This window comes from Manihot esculenta, chromosome 13, assembly GCF_001659605.2.
Source record: "Manihot esculenta cultivar AM560-2 chromosome 13, M.esculenta_v8, whole genome shotgun sequence".
Lineage (NCBI taxonomy): Eukaryota > Viridiplantae > Streptophyta > Magnoliopsida > Malpighiales > Euphorbiaceae > Manihot > Manihot esculenta.
The window spans coordinates 10,621,835-10,643,193 of NC_035173.2; the positions used below are offsets into that span (position 1 = coordinate 10,621,835).

The 21,359-nt window shown below is 29.4% G+C and overlaps 1 protein-coding gene and 2 non-coding genes across 3 annotated transcripts; 2 read left to right on the forward strand and 1 right to left on the reverse strand.

The window, feature by feature from the left end:
* The first annotated feature begins 412 nt into the window (after positions 1 to 412).
* LOC122721641 lies at positions 413 to 513 on the forward strand. Its single transcript, XR_006348345.1, has one exon. It is a non-coding gene; the product is annotated as a small nucleolar RNA Z157/R69/R10 (small nucleolar RNA).
* Positions 514 to 574: 61 nt separating this feature from the next.
* On the forward strand, positions 575 to 668 carry LOC122721642. Its single transcript, XR_006348346.1, has one exon. It is a non-coding gene; the product is annotated as a small nucleolar RNA R11/Z151 (small nucleolar RNA).
* A 9,482-nt stretch (positions 669 to 10,150) lies between these two features.
* On the reverse strand, positions 10,151 to 18,363 carry LOC110630226 (traB domain-containing protein). Its single transcript, XM_021777606.2, has 9 exons — positions 17,824 to 18,363; positions 16,951 to 16,998; positions 16,785 to 16,844; positions 16,257 to 16,340; positions 16,048 to 16,152; positions 13,105 to 13,218; positions 12,873 to 12,973; positions 10,815 to 10,926; positions 10,151 to 10,526 (listed from the first exon to the last, which is right to left on the reverse strand). Exons 1-9 carry the CDS (start codon positions 18,316 to 18,318, stop codon positions 10,398 to 10,400), a joined length of 1,248 nt encoding a protein of 415 aa, XP_021633298.1. The 5' UTR covers positions 18,319 to 18,363; the 3' UTR covers positions 10,151 to 10,397.
* Positions 18,364 to 21,359: the final 2,996 nt, after the last annotated feature.

Here is a 21,359-nt window from a genome sequence, read left to right on the forward strand (position 1 = left end):
AATATATATTTAATTAATTATTATATAACCTAAAAAATTTAAATTTAATTTAAATTTAATATGATTATTATTTTTAATATTCAAACTTATTTCAAATCTGATCATATCCTATCCATTATTCAATTTTAAAACCTATGGACTCAAGCCGATTCTAAATTTGGTTCCCAATTCGGCCCATTGCTAGGCTGGACCAATTCAAAGCTCATTGCAAAAGATGCGGCGTAATACGACACCGTATAATTTAAGGTTGGCTACTTCTCAACGCAAAACCCTAATTACTATACCTCTATCCTCTATATATACACCTCCGAAGCCCTTTCTCCTTCGTATACTCTTTACTTTCTCTTCAGTTCTTAGATTTCCTAGACCAAAATTAACTTTCTTTTTCTTTCATTTCAATTTTGTGTTGAAGAAGGGTGCAGTGATGAATCATTTATACTGTGGACTAGAGTTTCTGATCTGGGAATCTCTCCCAGAAGTTGAAGACTAACCCTTGGCTGTCTGAGTACTCTTCTTCATCCTGTTTATCCTCTTTTTTTTTTTGTTTCTCGTGTTTTTGGTCGATCTTTTAAAGGGGCTTATGATGATAATATAAATTATCTTAGCGGATTTCAGTGAGATAAATATATAATTTATCAATGATCTGATTGTTACACACACTGAGGCCTACTCATGAGATTATTGATTATTTGTCTGATATAGATTTAGGGATTTGAATGCTCTGATGAGGTTAAACACTGATGTGTTTTGAAGGACAGTGGACGAGTCCCCGTTTTCGGACTGGCGGTTGAGCCAATCTCATTTAACGACTTATCCTTCCAAATCTCAAATGATTTTAAAATTTTCATATACTACTGGGTGAATATTTTGAACTTGATACATCCTACGGCTAGCATATTCGCCCTTCTACGTGCTTTCTTAGATGTATAAATTGTCGACTGGAGAATTCTTCAGCTTACAGCATCCTTCTTCGCTGCGACACGGTCTCCCCCTAATAAAACCTAGAGTTTGTAAGTCTACCTATTGGACATCCCAGAGTGTGTAACTATCATTGAAGGAGGTTCTTCGTATTTCAGTGTGATTTTTCGAAAGCAATAACTTTCGGATTCGTTGATACTTGTTATCTTATTTTCTCCTTCTGAATAATTAAAAAATGTGAAAAAGGTTTAAATTAAATTTAGCATATCTTTTTTTTTTTAATTTTATTAACACATATTAGAGTAATAAAATAATAATTTTAAATTAATTTAAAAATATTATTATTTTTTTATGACTTTTGAAACATATGTACATAATTAGAAATAATTAAAGAGATTTGAGCCAAATTTGATCTGCAAATTCTAATAGTTACGTTGTATTTTTTAATTTGTATATATAATGTTGTAGCATATCACATGAAACGAATTCTGAAGAGTATTTGCAAAATTTTGAGCATAAATAATGCTCTATAATTTAGAAACACAACAGAAATGAAATTTAAAAAATTTAAAACGGATATCACACTCCCTAAACTTATAACAACCAAAATTTTTTACGAAACTCTCGTGTGGTCAGGAAGCATATGCATAAAGAGAAATCATGTAACAAGATGGTGATATCAGATTAATATATATATTTTCACTTATAGCTCGTTATTTCACTTAGAGTTGGCTATATGAAATCAAAATTAGTACAATATATCTTCCTTTATACAATTTAATTTGATTTACTAACAGTGACACATGACGTCAAAATATATAGTTAATATTTTATAATTTTTTTAAAATTAAAGGAGTGTTAATTTATTAAAAATAAACTCATATTCAGTCTATTTACATATAAAAATTAAAAGTTAAAGATGTTAAAGTGATAATTTATTAAAAATAAATTTATATTTAATCTATTTATATATAAAAATTAAAAATTAAAGAGGTTTTTTTTTTAAGTAAAACTATTTATTGTATTGATAAAATTTTATATAAAAAAAAGGATATCATCCCAAATAGAGACAAATATGCCTAATAGATTTAGTCAAAATATTAGCATTACGACGAATCCATTTAACAAAAATATTAGTTCATTTACAATCATTTAAAATTAAGCTCTTGCATAAGATAATTTAGCAAAAATGATAAGTGTCTGTCTAAATCCCTACATAAGATAATTTTGCCAAAAATACTCCTCTTTCTTTCTATCTCTCAAGCATAATTCATTAAAATTTCCAAAGTCACGGAAGAGAGTTTCTACTAGATAAAATTTGAATAAGATTCCAAGACTGACGTCGTTGTTGCGATTTCGGAAACTCATAATAACTAGTAAACCTCCATTGAACATTATATTCTGAAAATTACGAAAAGTCAATCCCAGAAACAGACACATGATTCTTCCACGTTAACGAAAGACCTCCTCCCAATCATTGTCTATTGACTTTGACTTAGAAGCAACCATCAAAATGTAAAAAATTACGAAAAAATTATATACAAAAACTAAGAACTTTTGACGTTAACGAAAGACCTCCTCCCAATCATTGTCTATTAACTTTGACTTAGAAGCAACCATCAAAATGTAAAAAATTACAAAAAAATTATATACGAAAACTAAGAACTTTTGTTTCCTTCAAAGATAAAATGTCCGGCTTGTAATTAATAATCAAATCCTTCAATGCATTAACTGTCCGAAAATTGCCGAGTCCTCGGTAGTTCCAATACAGGACGATCATTATTTTCGGCTATCCTGACCTTTGACGGGATGAGCCGCTTCACTGTTGTCTGTCAAATTAATATTTGCAGGGGTGTTGCTAGAGACATCCTGTTGAGAGGAAGGAAAACCTATAACAAAGTTATGCTTAGTGTTTCTTGGCCTTTTTGTATCATTATTTATTTGGGTTGCACTCTCCTCATCAAACTTATCAGAACTGTTTTGACCCACAGAATTCTTGTCCATGTCCATAATATGGTCCTCAGTCTTCTTATTTACAATGGGTTGACTTTTGTCAAATAAGGAGAATTGCCTATTATATGCTGCCAAATTAGTGTTTTCAAAATTGCTAGTTGATACCAATCCTACCACAAATTTCGGCGGAGCAGAATTGCCGGAATCACGCAGCCACAGAATTGTCGGTCTCTGGTTCCGACGAACAGGTACTATGAGGAAATCACCTCAATCAAACTTGATATCTTCTTTCTTCAACCTCAGCCGTAAGTCACAGAAAGGCTCCACATGACCCAGTTTCCCACATAGATGGTAAAAAATAGTCAGCTTTTCGTATTGAAACTTCAGAATAAATGCAGTACCATCATTTCCAACAAACTTCTTCCGCCGTTTCAAAGATTGCCGAATGTCCAAACAAACTTTAACTCTCATAGGATCCGGCGACATAGCTGAAGCATTTTTCATATCATACTCTTTATAGTTGCCAACAAAATCACCGACCAATTTAGCCAACGTCTCGTTATAATAACCAAAAAGGATGTATTTAATCAGAATCCAAAAATCAGAATCCAAAAATCAGAATGAGTTAGAGGGATATAGAGAGGGTTTTTCATTACCTTGTATCTTCTTGCAAACAAGCAGGAATCTATTGTACAACCAAAGGCCCTCATTCACTATATTTTCAAAATCAACATTATTAAAAAACCGAAACAGATATCTTTTTATCTGTAGTTCCATAATATATACCCTTCTAAAGGATGCCATAAATCTGTAAAAAATGTTTGTATATTCTGAAAATTGATTGGATTATATGCAAGAAACATCCCTACCATACAGAAATTATAAGTGACGATCGGAATATCTCTGAACCTCTTAATAGAGATAATAATATCTTCTTTTTCATTGATAGTCAATTGACGTAGATCATCTTCTATGGAGAAGGGGAAAGAAGAAATTAGGTTTAAGGAAGAGGAAAAGGGGAGAGTATTGAATCACAAAGAGACTACAGAGAGAAACTTACGTCGAAAGTTAAAATAAAATTAAAGGGGTTAAAAGTAATAATTTATTAAAAATAAAATTTTTAAGGGCGGTAGCCCCCTACTAATCTGTTACTAATTTTGCACACAACACGACTTGAAAAAGAAAAAAGAAAGTAGATTTTAAAATTTATTTATAAAAAAAAAAATTGAGTAAAAACTTACGTACCAACATGTGATTTTTTAGATGGTATTTTTCAAAACTATGTATGACTATTTTTTTTTTAAAAAAAAATTTACTTACGACTCTAACATTAGAGTCATACGTTACTTAAGAGTCACAACTAGCCCTGATTAAAAAAATCACTTAACTGAACATTTAATAAATTAATCATTAATATATTAAAATTTTTATAAATTAATAAAATTTATATTTAAACAAATTTTAAAATATTAATTATATATGTATATATATTATAGCAATTACAATACCATAGTGAATGTTTTCTTTTACCAATGAATTATTGTACATTTGAACCTAAACATATTCCAATAAATGAAATTGTTATTTATCAATAAATTATTACAAACATAATGGTAAGTATTATATTTAATATTTGTAATTTTGACTGTAGATGACTTTTAGCTTCCAAACATAATTTAAAGTAATTTACTCTAATCTAAAAATACTTAATAGAACATAATAAGTATATATATGTGAAGTCAAACACACAGCATTCAGCATTTGTCAGCAAACATATATAGTTAAATACACAATAATTTATTGGTAAATAGAATATTCCTTGCCTGGTCTAAGTGAGGCGCTTTTTAGGAGGCGCTTATCTTCCTTTGCGAGGATCTGGCGCCACATTTTTTTTTAAATTTTAAAGGATTTTAAAATTAAAACCTAAAATCTTTAGACTCCGGAGTCCCGACACCTTTTTCTGCCTTCTCCAAACAGCAGTCAGCTACACACAACCTTCTTCAAATAGTAGCCATTGTCCAACACCACAGGTATTTGTCTCCTCTACTCTCTTCTTTCTTCTTCTTCCTTCTCCTCCCTTCCTCTACACTCCGTACATTCTCCTTTTTCTTCTCCGCCCTTTTTCTCCCTATCTACTCCCTTCCTTCCCTCTCATTATTCTCCTCTTCACATCATTGTCTCCACTCTCCCGTCAATCTCTAAACAGAATGGATGTTTTTGTGAATTTTGTGATAACTTATAAATTTCAATGTTTATTTATGGTTTATTATTCATTGATTTATGATTTATAATTCATTTATTTATGAGAATTTTTATTTATTTATTAAGAACAACACCAAATGAGTCATGGGTGTTATTGTTAAATTGTTTTTATTCATAATTTATTTTGGTGGTATTGATGTTGAAATTAGCCGAAGAGATATGAATAATAAATATAACATGTGAATATTTAATGTGATAGCGGTACTAGTTTAGTAATATGCCTAATACCTTGTTAGTTATTTAAATTGATTAGATGATATAATACTATAATTGATTTTTTTACTTTGTTAATTTTATTTTGTTTAGTTAGATTAAATAGGTGATAAGGATATTAGTATAAGTGGTTCTACGGCTGCTTTTGCCCTGCATAGTTACAGTTGATACAACTCAATGAGAGCAATACAAATGATCTTCAATGCATTTATTGCATGAGAGTTATTAAATAAAGAGTTAATAGAATCAAACAACATCTTGCTGGGGTTACAAAATATGGTTCGCTGTCCTAAATGTCCAGAGGATGCCAGAAATCATATTCAAGAATTCATGAATAAAAAAGGAGAGCAAAAGGCTATTATGCACATGGAGTATGTTAATGATTTTGAGGATGTTGAAATGCTAGGAGAGAGTGAAAATGAGGAAAAGGAAAATGCAATGTTTTCTACTCCCAAAAGAACGGAAGCACAACAAGAACAAGATGGTAATGCTATTGCTTCAAAAAAATCTAAAGTTCCACAAAGCAGTAATAATCGAGAACCATTCAATTTTTATTTTTCTTCTAAGTCACCTGTGTTAGGAAAAATTTTAAAGCAAATAATTATTGATGAAAACAACCCAGCTAAGAAAGAACTGAGAGAGTGTGTTGCCTTAGTATGTTAGATGTATGATGCATGCATATCTTTCAATACTGTAAACTATGATAACTTTTAGAGAAATGATCCGAGCCATTGGTAATTATAGGAGGGACATGAAACCTCCAAATTATCATGAAGTTCGAGTTTGGTTGTTCAACGAGGAAGTGGAGAATACAAATGAGCTTTTAGAATCTCACAAGGAAGAATGGGCAAATTATGGATGTTCCTTGATGTGTGATGGATAGATGGTTAGAAGAGAAAGAATTCTAATTAATTTTTTGGCTAACTGTCCACATGGAAGTGTATTTATAAAGTCAATAGATGTTTCTAGTGAATTAAAAATAGATGCATTGCTAGGCAGTATGATTGAGAAAGAATTGCTTAAAATTGGTGCACATAAATTAGTTCAGGTGGTTACAGACAATGTATCGGCTAATATTGCAGCCAGTAAGTTTTTTTTAAAATTTTTTGTCAATAATATACCATAATATAAATAATAAATATTAAATTATTAATTAAATAAATCTTTTTTTTATAGGTATGATTTTGGAAAAAAATATTCCCATCTATATTGGACTCCAGCATATTGTATCAATATGATGTTGGAAAATACTTTTAAGATTCGAGTTTTCAAAAACATATTTTGCAAAGCTGTTGAGTTTCACAGCTTCATGTATGGACTTTTATGAGCCTTAAATATAATAAGAAAGTTTATGGAGTAGAGTTGCTGAGACCGAAGCAAACGAGATTTGCTACTAGTTTTTTTACATTGGGAATGATTCATCTTCAGAAGACAAACATTAGAAAAATGTTTATTTCATAAGAGTGGACTACTAATAAATAGTTTAAAGATGCAAAAGCTGAAAAAACCATTCTAAGTTCTTCTTTTTGGAATTATGTGGTGTATGCTCTCAAAGTTTCTGGTCCTTTAGTTTGTGTGCTTCGTCTTGTAGATAATGAAAAAAAAAAAACAGCAATGAGATCGATATATTTATAAATCAATGGATAGGGCTAAGGAAGTCATTGCCAAATCATTCAATGGCAATGAGGAGAAATATAAGAATATTTTTAAGATTATTGATAAGAGATGGTTTATTCAAATGCATCTCCCTTTGTATGTTGTCGGGTACTTAAATCTAGAATATTTTTATTCTAACAAATTGAGAATTGAAGGAGATGAAGAGACGAATATGGATTTAATGTCTTGCATTCAAAAAATAGAACAAGATCCTAAAGAAGTTAGACATTAGTCTAGATGAGATTGAGAAGTACAATAGCAAGATCTTCTAGTTAGTTTGAATTTTTATTAATTTTTTATCTCATTTATTTTAAAAAATTATTGGCTATAATTTTATAATATTGATTCCAAATTTTAATAGCTGGTTGGAGAACATTTGGATCAATTTGTCCAAATCTTCAAAAATTTGTTGTGGAAGTGTTAAGTCTCACATGCAGTGCAAGTGTTTATGAGAAAAATTGGAGCGTATTTAAACATGTAAGTAATAATATTAAATTTAAACAAATTATTATTATCACATATCTAAAATTTTAATATAGTTGTTATTTTCAATTCAATGACAGCTTCATAGTAAGAAAAAAAATCAGTTTATTCAAGAACAACTTAATAGTTTGATGTATATTAAATACAATAAGGCACTGCTACGCCAATATATCTTTGGAGATAGAACCACACTTGTAGATATGAGAAATATTGATAAAAGTAATGAGTAGTTGATTGATGAATTAGAAAATGACAATAAAGATGATGATGATGATCTTATTTTTACAGATAGTGCGTTGACTTGGGAAAATGTTGCTAGGGCTACTGGAGTTTTTGAACCCCGTTATGATCAAGATCACTTGCAAAATTAACTTCATTTGAGTCTAGTTCAAATAAAGGTGCAAGATCAACTCTAGTTGTACCACCACAACGACAAGTAGTTGCTGATGAAAAGGACGAAGAATATGTTTTGACTACTCTCAAGAATGAAGATGGTAAATTAGATAATCTTAATCTCAATAATGTTGATTATGAGTATAAGTAGTGGCTGGAGAGTAGTTTTTATTTTTTTAATTGAAACTTTGGAGTTTGACTTTTGTAATTTTATACTTTTGGTACTTACTTTTACATTAAGTTGTTCATGTTTTAACTTATTACTTGACATATTTATTAATGTTTTATTTTATATTTAAAATATTATTGAGTATTGAATAATGGACTAGACTAGTAGTCTATTCAATAATCTTATTTTATATTTTATTAATAATATTTTATTATATATTTATTATTTATATTATTCTAAATATGAATGTTAATATGCATATATTTTAAATATCTAAAAATTTTAGATTTTATCGTTTTTTCAAAATAGATATCGCCTCACCTCTTATCTCTCTTGTGATAGGAGATTTTATCACCTTAGTATTACCTTTTATTTTGATAATACTTCACACATTCTCATCTCTTATCTGTCGCGATAGAAAATTTTATCACCTTAATATTGTCTTTTACTTTGATAATACTACATATTAAATCACACATTATTAATTGTGATTAACTAAAAGAATATTATTTTTAAAATAAATTTCAACTCAACACACTTTAATAAATAAAAATTTTAGTCCCACCATTCAGTGATTTAGGCATCAAGAATTCATGACGCCTGTAGCAGTCTGCATTAGTGAGCAGACCTCCACGCATTACGAGGCAAAGAAATGAACAGATGTATCGTGAATCTTCCCAACCACAAATAGTTTCCACTTGGAAGATAAAAGTGGCCCTCTCTACATTCTAGACCCTGATAAGCACTGTTCAAGGAGAATTCACCATTCTTTGATACATCCCCAAAACCAAAACCATCCACATAATCAGCAATTCGCTTACTAATCATATGGGACCAATTTCCATTAACGCTAGCTAACTTCAATAAAATGACATCTTATGGAACCAACAACCAGTCCAAAACTTCACCTATCTTTACCATTACCAACTGCCCACCTTAAACTTCTCTTCAGCTCAATCCAAATGTTAAAAACACCTCATCTGGCTTTATTCTAGTTCCTCAACTTTAATGAGAAATCAACTGGAGTTTAAAAGGAACAACATCCGTATTTGCTTATCTTTTCTTTTCTAATCTAACTATATTTTCAAATGAGATTTGTCTCAAAAATTATTTTCCTACACTAAATTTACATTAAAAGTACGATGATATAATATAATAATGAAATTTATTATTTAATCCCTTATCAAGTCAATTTTTTCATTTTCAAAAATTTATTAAAATATTTTTATTTTTTTTTTTTTAACAAAATAGCCTTTTGATCCTTTTTTTCATTAAAAATAGATGAACAATAAATAATAAGAAAATTTTTAAAACCAATTTTATTCTCAAATAAAACTCTTATTTACTCAATCAACGAATTTGTTCATCCTCCTCTCTTTAAAATAAGATTTTGATGAAGAATAAAAAGATAATAATGATAATGAAAAAAAAAAGAGAAAAGATAAATCATCTTCTTCCTCTTTAAAGAAAAAAAAAGATAAAAAAAAAACCGAAGAAAAAAAAAATCAAAGGAGATAAAAAATAAAATAATTTGATCTTTTATTATACTTTTAACAGCAGAAATATACGAAAAGACTATTTAATTGATAAAGAAAAAAATAAATATATTTTAATAGATTTCTCAAAATCAAAAAACTGACTTATTTATAATGGCAATATCCGAAAATTAAATAATAAATCTCTCAATATAATATAATTAAACCATTTATTTGATTATAAAATACAAATACAAGTAATATCTTTTAATATTTTATTTATTTAAATGGTAATAACGAGAAGAGAAAAGGCTATGATGACTAATGGCCGAAGATAGTGGGAGGGGCAAAGTAGTTGCTGCGGCTGGTTGGTGCTAATGTTAACAAAGGCTAACAGTGACAACAAAATAAACAAACTACAACAACGGAATCATGCAAGTAATCATGCATTAGTAATAGTAGTGGTGGTGATGGTGACAGTTGACAGAGTGGTGATTGTGGTGGCCATCGAAAGCAAGCGGGGCCATTAATGATAGGCTGATGGTGATGATAACAATAAAAGAAAAAAAAATGAAAACAAATAATTGTGATTCTATGCACTCTTTGTATGTAATGCTCATTATACTAGTTAAGGTGTAATGGTAATCATCGTTTGGCTACATCAATTTCAGTGTATAACCAAAGTAATGAAACAAACTACAAACAACCTAAGGTTATCAAATATACAAGGGATCATGAAAGGTAAATTTCTCATTTGTTCTAAGGCTAAGGAACAAATTCTGTTGAGTCATATTGTGAAAAGCGAAACAGATAAAAGAACAAACAATTGCCTTTGATTAATGTGACGGTAAAAAGTAAATAAAGAAACATCAGGACTATTTCTTGAATGCAATATAAATGCCTGAAATAATAGCCACACCAGCAACTGCGACACCAAGAGATGTAAGAACCTTCAGAGCTGAAATTGCTGGTTTCTGTGAAGGCATTTGCAGGAGATCCTTAATCTGCACCACAGGGAACCAAACGCTCATTAATATCTAATGACCTACATAAAGTATCGTGTAAGAATTAAAGCCATATAACTTTCTTGTGTTAATACAAAATATCACAAGTAACCATCACCAGGAAGGCAAAGCAAAATTCAGATGTCGGTTATTTTCAAGGGCCTAAAGACATAAATCAATTGTATGATGTGTTGAACACCTTAAAATTTGATCAACTGTTCATTTACTGAAAGAATTTATTGTCTAAATAAACAGATCAGAATAAAGAAAATGAAATTGTTCACAAACCGGTACAGGCTGCTTCCAATGCTTCTTAATTCCCCGCAAATGTCCCTTCCCAACGACCGCAACAACTGAAGTATGTTCACTAGCAACTCTTAGTAATGTGGCAGACATGTACCTACAAGGCAAGACAAATCATGAACATAAATGAAAAGTGATCTACCCTTAAGGGTGCTTCGACCCCAAAACTTTATGATTGAAATGTTTTCACAGAAATGATTCCAGACAAATCATAAATTGCTTATAAGCAGATATAAAAGACGAGAATGGCTTCAGGTCAAAAGAACTGGAATCATACTGATTGAAAATAATTTTTTATCCTAATATAAATGGTAATAGCCCTTCCAGGTAGATCATACCATTACTTAATAATGTTATCTTGATCATGATATAACGTAACATAACGGCTATTATATAACAGGTTACCCGTTATACAACAGCCCCTGATGTTCCGATGTAACGGTAACAGCCGTTACCGGTAATTGAAATTCTTTTATATCCTTCCTCTTCTTCCTTCTATTCTTATTGTTCTTATTTTCTACACTTTTGAACAGTTTCAAAGGCTATATTTTTTTCAGTTTTCTCTTTCCTTTCTCTTTCAAATTTCAATCTTCCTTGCATATTTCTTATATAAGCTTAAATCAATCATAAATTACTGTATTTTCAAACTTATTTCTTCTAAAAAATTAGTTAAATTTTATGTATTTTAATTTTTAGTTGTTGTTTTTTCCTCTTTTAAAAAAAAAAATTATGGATTCAAGTGTTATTTTTGAGTTAAAATTGTATTTTGAACTATTAATTTACTTGATTTATAAAGATTATGTTTATTTTTTTTTCCTTTTAAACTATATGATGTAACTTAAGTTAAATAATCTATATTTCATGTATTTATGTTTATTATGCATTTGTATACATTGTTCTGAATTAAATCTAATCAATATAATGAACTTTGCAAATTTTTTTGAAAAATTTGCATAGCGCCAGACCATTACCGTTACATTATGACCGTTACAGACCTGTTTCCGTTTCTCGTGACCACGATTTAAAACCATGATCCAGATGAAACTGAGTATTACAGGTGCCCTTCCAGATAGATCATAACCATTACTAGATATAATTTCACATCAATCACACAAATGAAGTAATAAATTAGTAGACCATTCAGCATTGTTTTGCACATGAAGAACCTGTATGAAGCATCAACCTGAAGCATTCAACTTATACACACTCCATCCAAATTTTATCTGCACCCAGCAACACAAGAAAAAGGAAACCTCCCCTCCCTCAATCATAAGAAAGAGGTCACATCACTTTGCATGGATATGGAAGAAAAGAAGCATAAATTAAAACTAGAAAGAATAGCAAGGAGGGAAAATATCAAAGAAAGTAAAGCCAAAAACAAAAATTTTTTAATATTGAGGATATGATATTATTACTCGAGGAATCAAACAAGGATTTATGATGTGGTCATTATTAAATAGACATATTGCAGTAAAAAAGACACAAATTACAGACTACAGCTAAATTCTAGCTTTTCAATTAAGGCCAGGATAGACCTTTGGACAAATTTCTCATGTCACCGAGTGCCATATATGAATATATCTATTCTCTGATCAATGTTTGAACTGAGCACAATGTTCGAACTCATATATGCATTACATGTCAATTCAATACTAAAAATAAATAAAGTTTAACACTTACATGTACTTCCAATGTATCTTACAATACAAGCAACCATAACAAAAATTATCCAAACATGAAATAATGGTATACCAGGCATAAGAGACGGCTTAGATTTGGACCAAAAATAAGCACTTTTGTGGACAACAAGAATACAAGATTCAGATGCTTCTAGCAAGTGTACTTTATGTACACTTTATGAGATTTGTACACTAATCAACACCAAGTACGAAAAGTCACCACAAAAATGAACTCAATTTGTTCAAATCTCAGATTCCATTCGTCAGAGACAAAAGACAAGATGCAATAAGTTTGCAAAATAATTAACAGCAAGATGTAACAAACACAATTTACAAATGAAAATATTGGCAAAGGAACACTAACTGGTCTCGTTCATGCACCAGGGTTTCCATTAGAGTGGGGAACTCCTTACTCATCTCTTGAATCACAAGAGTCAGCATGTCAACATCATCCATCTCCTTCAGCTGAAAAGTAGCAAAATGAAATTTACTATAGAATAAAGTTTAGCAGCATAGGATGAATTTCTCCTTTCAGAAGTCCACTAACACAAACAAAATGTAGTTAGGAATTCCTTGCACAGGTTAAGAGACCTTACCATTTTGTTAAGGTCTTCAGGGCTTGGTAGAAAGAACGCTTGAAAAAGCAGGGAGTACAATAATTTTGTCTTATGCCAAAGAGGCATTTTCCCCCATGTCCTCCGTAATGTAATCTGTTTCAGTTAATACCATCATACTTTGTTATGATAACAAGGAGAATAAAAGTATATAAAGGAAAATGTTGTATAAATAGGAATAGCATCGTAACTGATGGGTTATATAAAGGAAAATGTTGTATAAATAGGAATAGCATCATAACTGATGGGTCTGAATTCAGAATTTAATAAAACAATTACTCTCTTATTTCTCTTTCCTTCTCTCTCTTCTCCTCTTTTCTTCTTTCTCGATCTTCTCCTTCCATTTCCCTCCCTGCTTCTCTTCTTTCTGCCCCTTTTCTTTCTCTTCTTCTGCAGATTTGGTGCTTTCATAACAGTTGTTATAAGGGCCTACGATACACATTCACATGCCCCAAATTCCAGTTTAATCCCAATTTCTTCTGCTCTTCTTCCTATAATTCTTTTTCTCTCTTTCTTGAACATCTTCTTTCTATGTAGAAAATATCAAGATTCTATTCATTTTCCCTCTCTAATTCTCTCTATTTTCTCATCTTCCCTCTGTTTCTCTCTATTTCTTCTATCTTCTCTGATTCTTCATTTTTGTTCTCTTCTCAACTAATCTTTCCCTCATGCCCGTCTTCCATTTGCATTTCTCTATTTCAGCTTTGGTTCAGATTTGTTTTTGTACCAGTTGACAAATTCTAGAAAATTTTAAGGAAACATCTGATTCTTCTCTCTCAATTTCCATTGCTGGTTTTTTTGTTCCCCAAATTTCTGGTTCCTATTTGAAATTCTTTCATTATTTTCCTCAAATTTCATTTGGTGGGACTAAATTAATTTTCAGTTTGTGGGGGTTGGAATTATGGCTAGAACAGTGATGGAAAGGCAAGCAAAACCGGAGTAACAAATGAAGATTTTCCAAGAAAGATGCAGAAAGATACCGAGAAATTCATGAAAGAGAGAAATGAAATAAAGGTAAATATGAGGCAGTCCACCATAAAGCACAATGCATTATGGGAAGAATTCTGAGCCTTTATGAGTATTATGATGAAAGATATGGGCATAAAAGTCTACAGCAATGACGATGAGCTGGCTAGGTCTGAGAACATAGCTTCCAAGAGCATAGTATTGTTGCCTACTTCAAAAAATTTCTTTCATTCTCAGCAAAATATAAAGGGAGAAACAGAGGAATATGATCATGAATGTATCCTCAAGTCCAAGAAGCAATTAATATTGATTCTAGGATAGTGCAGTGTAACCCTTCAGCAATTTGGTACCTTCAGTCAAGTTTGGAATTCAGAATGAAATGGGCACCATTAGCATTATGCAGAATGATGAAGTTTTTGGCATTTCTGTTATTCTTCTTGCCCATGAATTTATCAAAATTTTGCAAAGTGAAAAGTGTATCCTCATTGTTGAGGATGTTTTGATGGAAGTAGAAGACATGAAATTTTATGGAGAAGAACAATGTGGAAAACAATATTGGGGTTATGCTATATGTGGGTTGAGTTCATGTGGTCTTGGTACAGAGGATCCTTTCATTATTAACCATGATGGAGATTTTTATTTTAGTGATCCTATAATTCTCATGAAAGATGGATGGGAGATATTAAGAAGACATAGGAAGAAGATAACGCCCTATTTTACAGAAAGTTGTCATATGATATAATGATACTCAAGGAAAATAAATTTGAAATTTGGAGGAGATAAAGGAAGAAAAATTCAGTTTTTGTTCCATATTTGTTTGCAGAGGTCTGCTCTGCTTGTAATTTTGTAGCCACTGGCATACCTGTGATAGATCTGTTCACTGGAGTTAACATGGGAGTGAAGGTGGTTGTTTTTGAATTGAAGAAGAGAGTGTTGGAGATGTGCAGTGGAAAAATCAGATTAGAAGATATCGAGGATTTTGAAAATTTGTGACTTTGGCATGGGAACTTGTCATTTCAGCTTCTTATTTTCTCATTCTTGAGGACAAGAATGATCTCAAAAAGTGGGGAACGTTATGATAGTAAGGAGAATAGAAGTGTATAGAGTAATATGTTGTATAAATAGGAATAGTATTGTAATTGATGGGGCTGAATTCAGAATTTAATAAAACAATAATTACACCCTTATTTCTTTTTCTCTCTCCTTCTCCCTCTTCTCTTTTCTTCTTTCTCGGTCTTCTCCTTCTATTTCCTTCCCTGCTATCTTCTTTCTGCCCCTTTTCTTTCTCTTCTTATGCAGATTTTGAAGCTTTCATAACATAATTGGGATTAAATTGTTCAAAATTATAAATGCAAGAGTTAAATATGACAATGCACAATCATTTGAAAAGCGCCTCCTACATTTAGACAAGATATAGTCCTGCAAAGCTAGAAGACTATAATAGAGGTTTGTGATCCAAAAAGCCAGTGTAATAGCCTACTAAAGATGGATCATGAAAGTTAAAGTACATGCAAGGATACAGGATTTTTAGCCTCTGATTGGGATCAGGTGATGCTAACTAAACTGGAATAGCATCCACTGCCAAACAACAGAGTACCGAGCAATGCATCTAAAGGGTTCAACTCTCAAAAAGTCATCATAGAAGTTACCAATCAATTTCTTGCACAAAAGGTAATTGAATGTGGTCACAAATCATATCAAATGCTTGTGCCAAGCATCAAACAGGGATCAATTCTTATGATCAAAATTCAAGAGCATTACACATGTTAGACCAATTTGTACTGTCACACAATCAATCAATCAATCATCAGCATTCAATAAGGTTTCACCAGTCTATTACTCTAATTAATTCTAATTGAGCCTGAAGCTAAACAAAATTAATGCATTGGGATTAATAATCTATCTTAAGCACAGATCGAAAGAGGAAGGTAGCAGCCAGAAATCAGCAAAGCATCTTACCTGCACAGGGCGATCACCGAGTACCACTTTGCCACCATACGATCTTGCTTCTTCAAAAGCCACACGAAACTCAGAACCCGGGTAAACCTCAAGCTTATTAGCAACCTTCACAAATGTTGAACATATTATATTCTGGTTTCAAGGAGGGCAACATGAAGGAACATATAGAGGTTAAAAACTAAAATGGAAACAAAGATTATCATACATGCCTTGGCAAGAAACCAGCTATAAAGTATCCCAAACAGGTTATGCTTTTTCTTCCACATCTCTATCATTTCTCCCATTGTTGGAATCTGTCAACTAAAATTCAATACATGAGAAAATGGAAACCAAAAAGGCTAAAATTGAGAAATACTAGAGTTACTGACTTATTGTTGCAAATCAACCAGAACTAAGTGATGAGTCAGTAAAATAAGTTGATGATTCTAAGCCCTCGAAACAAAAATGCCTCCATAAGGCAAGAAAATCAATCATCCATGCAGCATCACCTTCTAAGCAGTGGTAAAGTTAAAAAGGCCATGGAGAAACACTTATTGCCAAATATACAACAACTGCTTTTCAGTCACCAAGTCTGCTGAGTGGAGTGGGGGGCTCTAGTTGAGACTTGGGACTGAAAGGTGAGGCACAAAGTTTCTTCAAAACTCATGCATGTCAATGTGTATGTGTGTGTGCTCTGGAAGGGAAGGGGGGGGGTGTTGAGGGAGAGACAGAAAAGGAAAGAAAATTTTGGCACAAACCTTCAAATTCTGAGGAGTAAGCACAGCTACTCGACTGGAACACAACTCCACAAAGACAACCTGCAGTCAACAAAACAACTTTATAAAAAGTTCAAATAACTTATAAGCAGGAAGCTAACATGCTAACTGTCCAATCCATAATTAAATTTTAGTGAGTTTCAGGCACCTCCGGCTTCAAGTAGCGGATTACGGCTTCAACTTCTTTACATGAATCCTGCAATATATAATCAAAAATCAACACAATTATCAGTCATCTCCAAGGTAGCGTTTGACATTGCAAAAAGGAATCAAACTGAACCATAGAAATCTGCATTTTACATTCTTCAATTGAAAATCCACATTCTATTTGCCTAAATGACGCATTTTCCCATCCAAACATGTAGGAAAGCGACATAATGTAATGTAACAGGTAGCAGCAATAAGTGAATTGTATCATCTAGCTTTCCCGCATTAAGCCTAATTTATATTTCAATATCTTTTGTAATCCTCGCATTACAGTTCTCCGTTAGACTAATGCAGTTATAGGTTTAACTTGAGGTAATTACTTTCACGCTAGAACAAACAAAAACTTCAAAATTCGTTTGGGGAAAAATAATTGCAGGAAAAGAATTCATTAGTACACGATTTCTGTTAACAAAATTTTTAAGTTAAAAAGATTTGAATTCTTTCATTCCAATCATAAAAGAATTAATAAAGAAAATCAGTTGAATTGAATTCTTGTAACATTCTTGATTCCAAACAGGTGGCAAAAAGAACTAGAGATTTTCCATTCATTGTCATGAATTCTTCCGATCGAAAGTCCGAAAGAAAGCACAAACGGAAGGGTATTTACCACAATACGTTTGATTCGCTAAATTAGAGAACTAAACATGCAAGCCAATCAGGCTTATTAAGTAAGGAATTTCCTTTCTCAAATCTCGATTAAACAAAATCCTAAAGCGTCAAATCTAATTTCTCTCTTGATTAATCTTGTTTTCTCAATAACCAAACAGAAAATCGAAAATCCAACTTTAAGGAAAAAAAAGAAATACATATTCACCTGAGAAACATGTGCTGTGCCAACCAAGTACACATCGCATGATCCACTTTCCGCCGTCGACTCGCACTTGAGAACCACCACACTTTTAGAAAGCCCCTCCGGTAGCTCTGTCCTCCTCGGCTCACTAACACTCCTTATATCGGCGCCGGTGTCCACCCTCAGTTCATCAGCAACATCGACAATGCTCTCGCTCAACGCCTCGACATTAGGATTAGGATTTTCGATGTGAACAAAGTCCTCGGCAGCAGGAGGCCGGTCCGATGATTCCGGCGGGTAAGGGTCCATTGCCGGAGGGTTCCGGTTGGATCCAAGAAAATTACCGGCTTTGTTAGAAAATGAGGCAATTTTAGAGAATCTTGGGGCTGAAAATGAAATGTTAGGAGTGAAAATGAGGCTGTTTGGCGCTCGAGGGGGAAGAAATTTGGTGGTGGCGAGGAAGAAGCGATGCGACTCGGACGAATTTAGTTGAGTGATAAGCCGAGTCGAGCAGTTCATAAATTGGCCAAGTTGTTTTCTTCCAAGTTGGGCAAATTCTTGCCTTGCCCGCGCCCTTTATAAAAGGTATATTGATAGATAGAAGGGTATTATTAGCGAGTACTGACTGGTCCAGTAAAAAAAAATTGGATAACCAAAACATTAAATAAGTGTAATTTATTTTTTAAATAGTTTCCAAAAAAACAATCGTCTAATATAATATTTTTTAATAATAAAAATAATTTTTTATATAATAAACTTTTATTTTTGTAAAATTAAAAAATTATTTATTATACCTATATATTTTTAAAATTTTTATCTTAATTAAAATAATGATTTTTTATTATTGAAATTATAAAAAATAATATTTTATTATTAAAAATAATATTTTATTACTAAAAATAATATTATAATAGATTAATTCTTACAAAAATATAAAAAATTAATTGGTCAAAAAATTTAAATTAAATTTATTTAGTAAAAAATAAAACTACGGATAAATTTATTAATTAATTATGAAATTTTAAAAAATATATTAAAATTAGAAAGGATAATGGCTAATTACTTTTAAGTATTTGATCTAATAGAACTCTAATAAAATAGATTTAAATAGTATATAATTAGATTTTAAATAGAATTAGATTGTATTAATTTCTATAATGAGTTTGAATCGTATTCATGTTTTATGTATAAAATATTTATTATTTATATTTATTTATGTAAATAATAAATTTGATATAAATTATTTTTTATAATGATATTTATAAATTTTTTATATTTTTTTTCAAAAATTAGAATTTAAATTTTTTTAGAAATATTAATTTTTAAAATGAAAGTATAAATAAAAAATATATTTTTATATAAATTATTAATTAAAATATATAAAATTAAACAAATTTAAATAAATAACACAAGGCGATTTTAAATAGTTTAAGATAAAATAGGGTGACCTTCTATCTATTTACATTCCTAATTAAAATATTTAAAAATATTCAAATAAATAATAATAAGGCAATTTTAAATAGTTTAATATAAAATAGAGTGCCCAGAATCTATTTAATATTTTAATTAGTTATTTTATTAATTTTAATTATTGAATGTTTTATTATTTAATTTTTATTATATAAAAAAAATTATAAATTAATTTTTTAATTTTATAAAAATATTTAAAATTTTATATAACATTTAATGATTAAAATTAATTAATAAATTTTTTAAAATTTTAAAACATTTTAATTTTTGAAAATGAAAAACTAATTGCAGAATTCAAAATACCAAAATTTTTTTTAAAAAATGAAAAAAAAAAAAAAAACGAGTAGTCGCGCTTTTCAATACCAAAATAAGAGAGCGTCGGAAAATACTCGCAATAATTTATAATATACATGTATTTTATTCACACGTGTGTTGTACGTATGTTACCTTCCAATTAACTATTTTTTTAAAATTTTAATTTTAATTAAAAAAAATCAACTTTTATACTAATTCATATTTATATTCAAAATTCTTAAATTTTAAATAATAAAGTAAAATTTTTTAATTTATTATAATTATATCCATAAAAATTAAACTATTTAATGATAAATTGTCCTAAAATTTTATTTTAATAATAAAATAGTTTCTTAAATATATATTTTTATTACAATAATATTATATTTATTAATTACATTATTTATTTTATATTTTTATTTTTATATAATATCATAAATATTAATAAAATTTTAAAATATAAAAAAATAAAACTTTATAATTTAAAATATATAATATTTCATTTTATTAAAATATTATTAATAAGAAATAAAGTTTTTTAAATATAAACATATATATATATAATTTATAATATTGAGTATATATATTCAGTAAAATACTTTAAAACATAATATTATTTATATGTCACATTTTATATAACAAAAATTTGTTTATAATAAATATTTATTCAATATAATATATTTAATTTCAATATAAAATTTAAATTAAAAGATCATATATTTTATTAATAGTATAAAATTTTAAGAATTATATTATAATTTATTATTATCTTTTTTTAAATTCAATTTAATTTTTTTAGTTATAATTATAATAAATTAAATATATTTTCCAAAATTTAAAGGATTGAATATAAATATGAATTATCGTAAATATTTAAAATTTTTTATTTAATATTAATTTTAATTAAGATACAATTATTTTGCTTTAAATTTATAAATAAAATCAAAACTATAATAAGTTTTTTATGCTGTTGATATCATATTTAACATTTCTTTATTAATTTTATAAAAATTTTATTTGTTGAAGTTATAATCATTCTTTTTTTTAAAAGGTAAACAATTATCATACATTTATTGAAAGTTATGATAAATAACAACATCATTTGAAATAATTAATTCATTAAGAATTTCTATCTAATTCTTTTCTTTATTTATATAGAAAGACTGAATCTTTTAATTATACCATCTCAAAAAAAATAAAATTCAATTAACGAAATTATTATCGAATCTTTCTATAATAACATGATATTTAGTATTTTTAATCATTAATTAAAAATACATATTTTTTCATTTAATAAATATAAAAATATTTTTAAAGATAAGATTTAGTCATATATTTAATATCTTTTCTTTATTATTGATAATAACAACTGGTAATATTTACCTAAAATTACGGCCTAACAATAATATTTTTTACCAAATAGTTGACCACATATACATAAATCATCAATTAAAATATCTCTAACTAACTTATCAACGGCTTCAAAATAATATCTATAATTAATGAGTGTTTTGTCCCATATTATAAGAGAAGCTTTATATTAGTGCGGTTAGTTCGGTTAGTTGGGTTTCTTTTCTAATATTACATGTTAAAATTTTATTTAATTCAATAGAGATTTTAAATCTTAAATAACCTATACATTAACATGATAAAAGCAATAACTAAAACAACTCATCCTTTTGATCTTAAATATGAAAATAGTATCATATATAAATATGATTTCCTATATTCATCATGTATATAAACAAAAAAAAAATTCCAACATTATTATTCACCCATAATAATACTATATCATG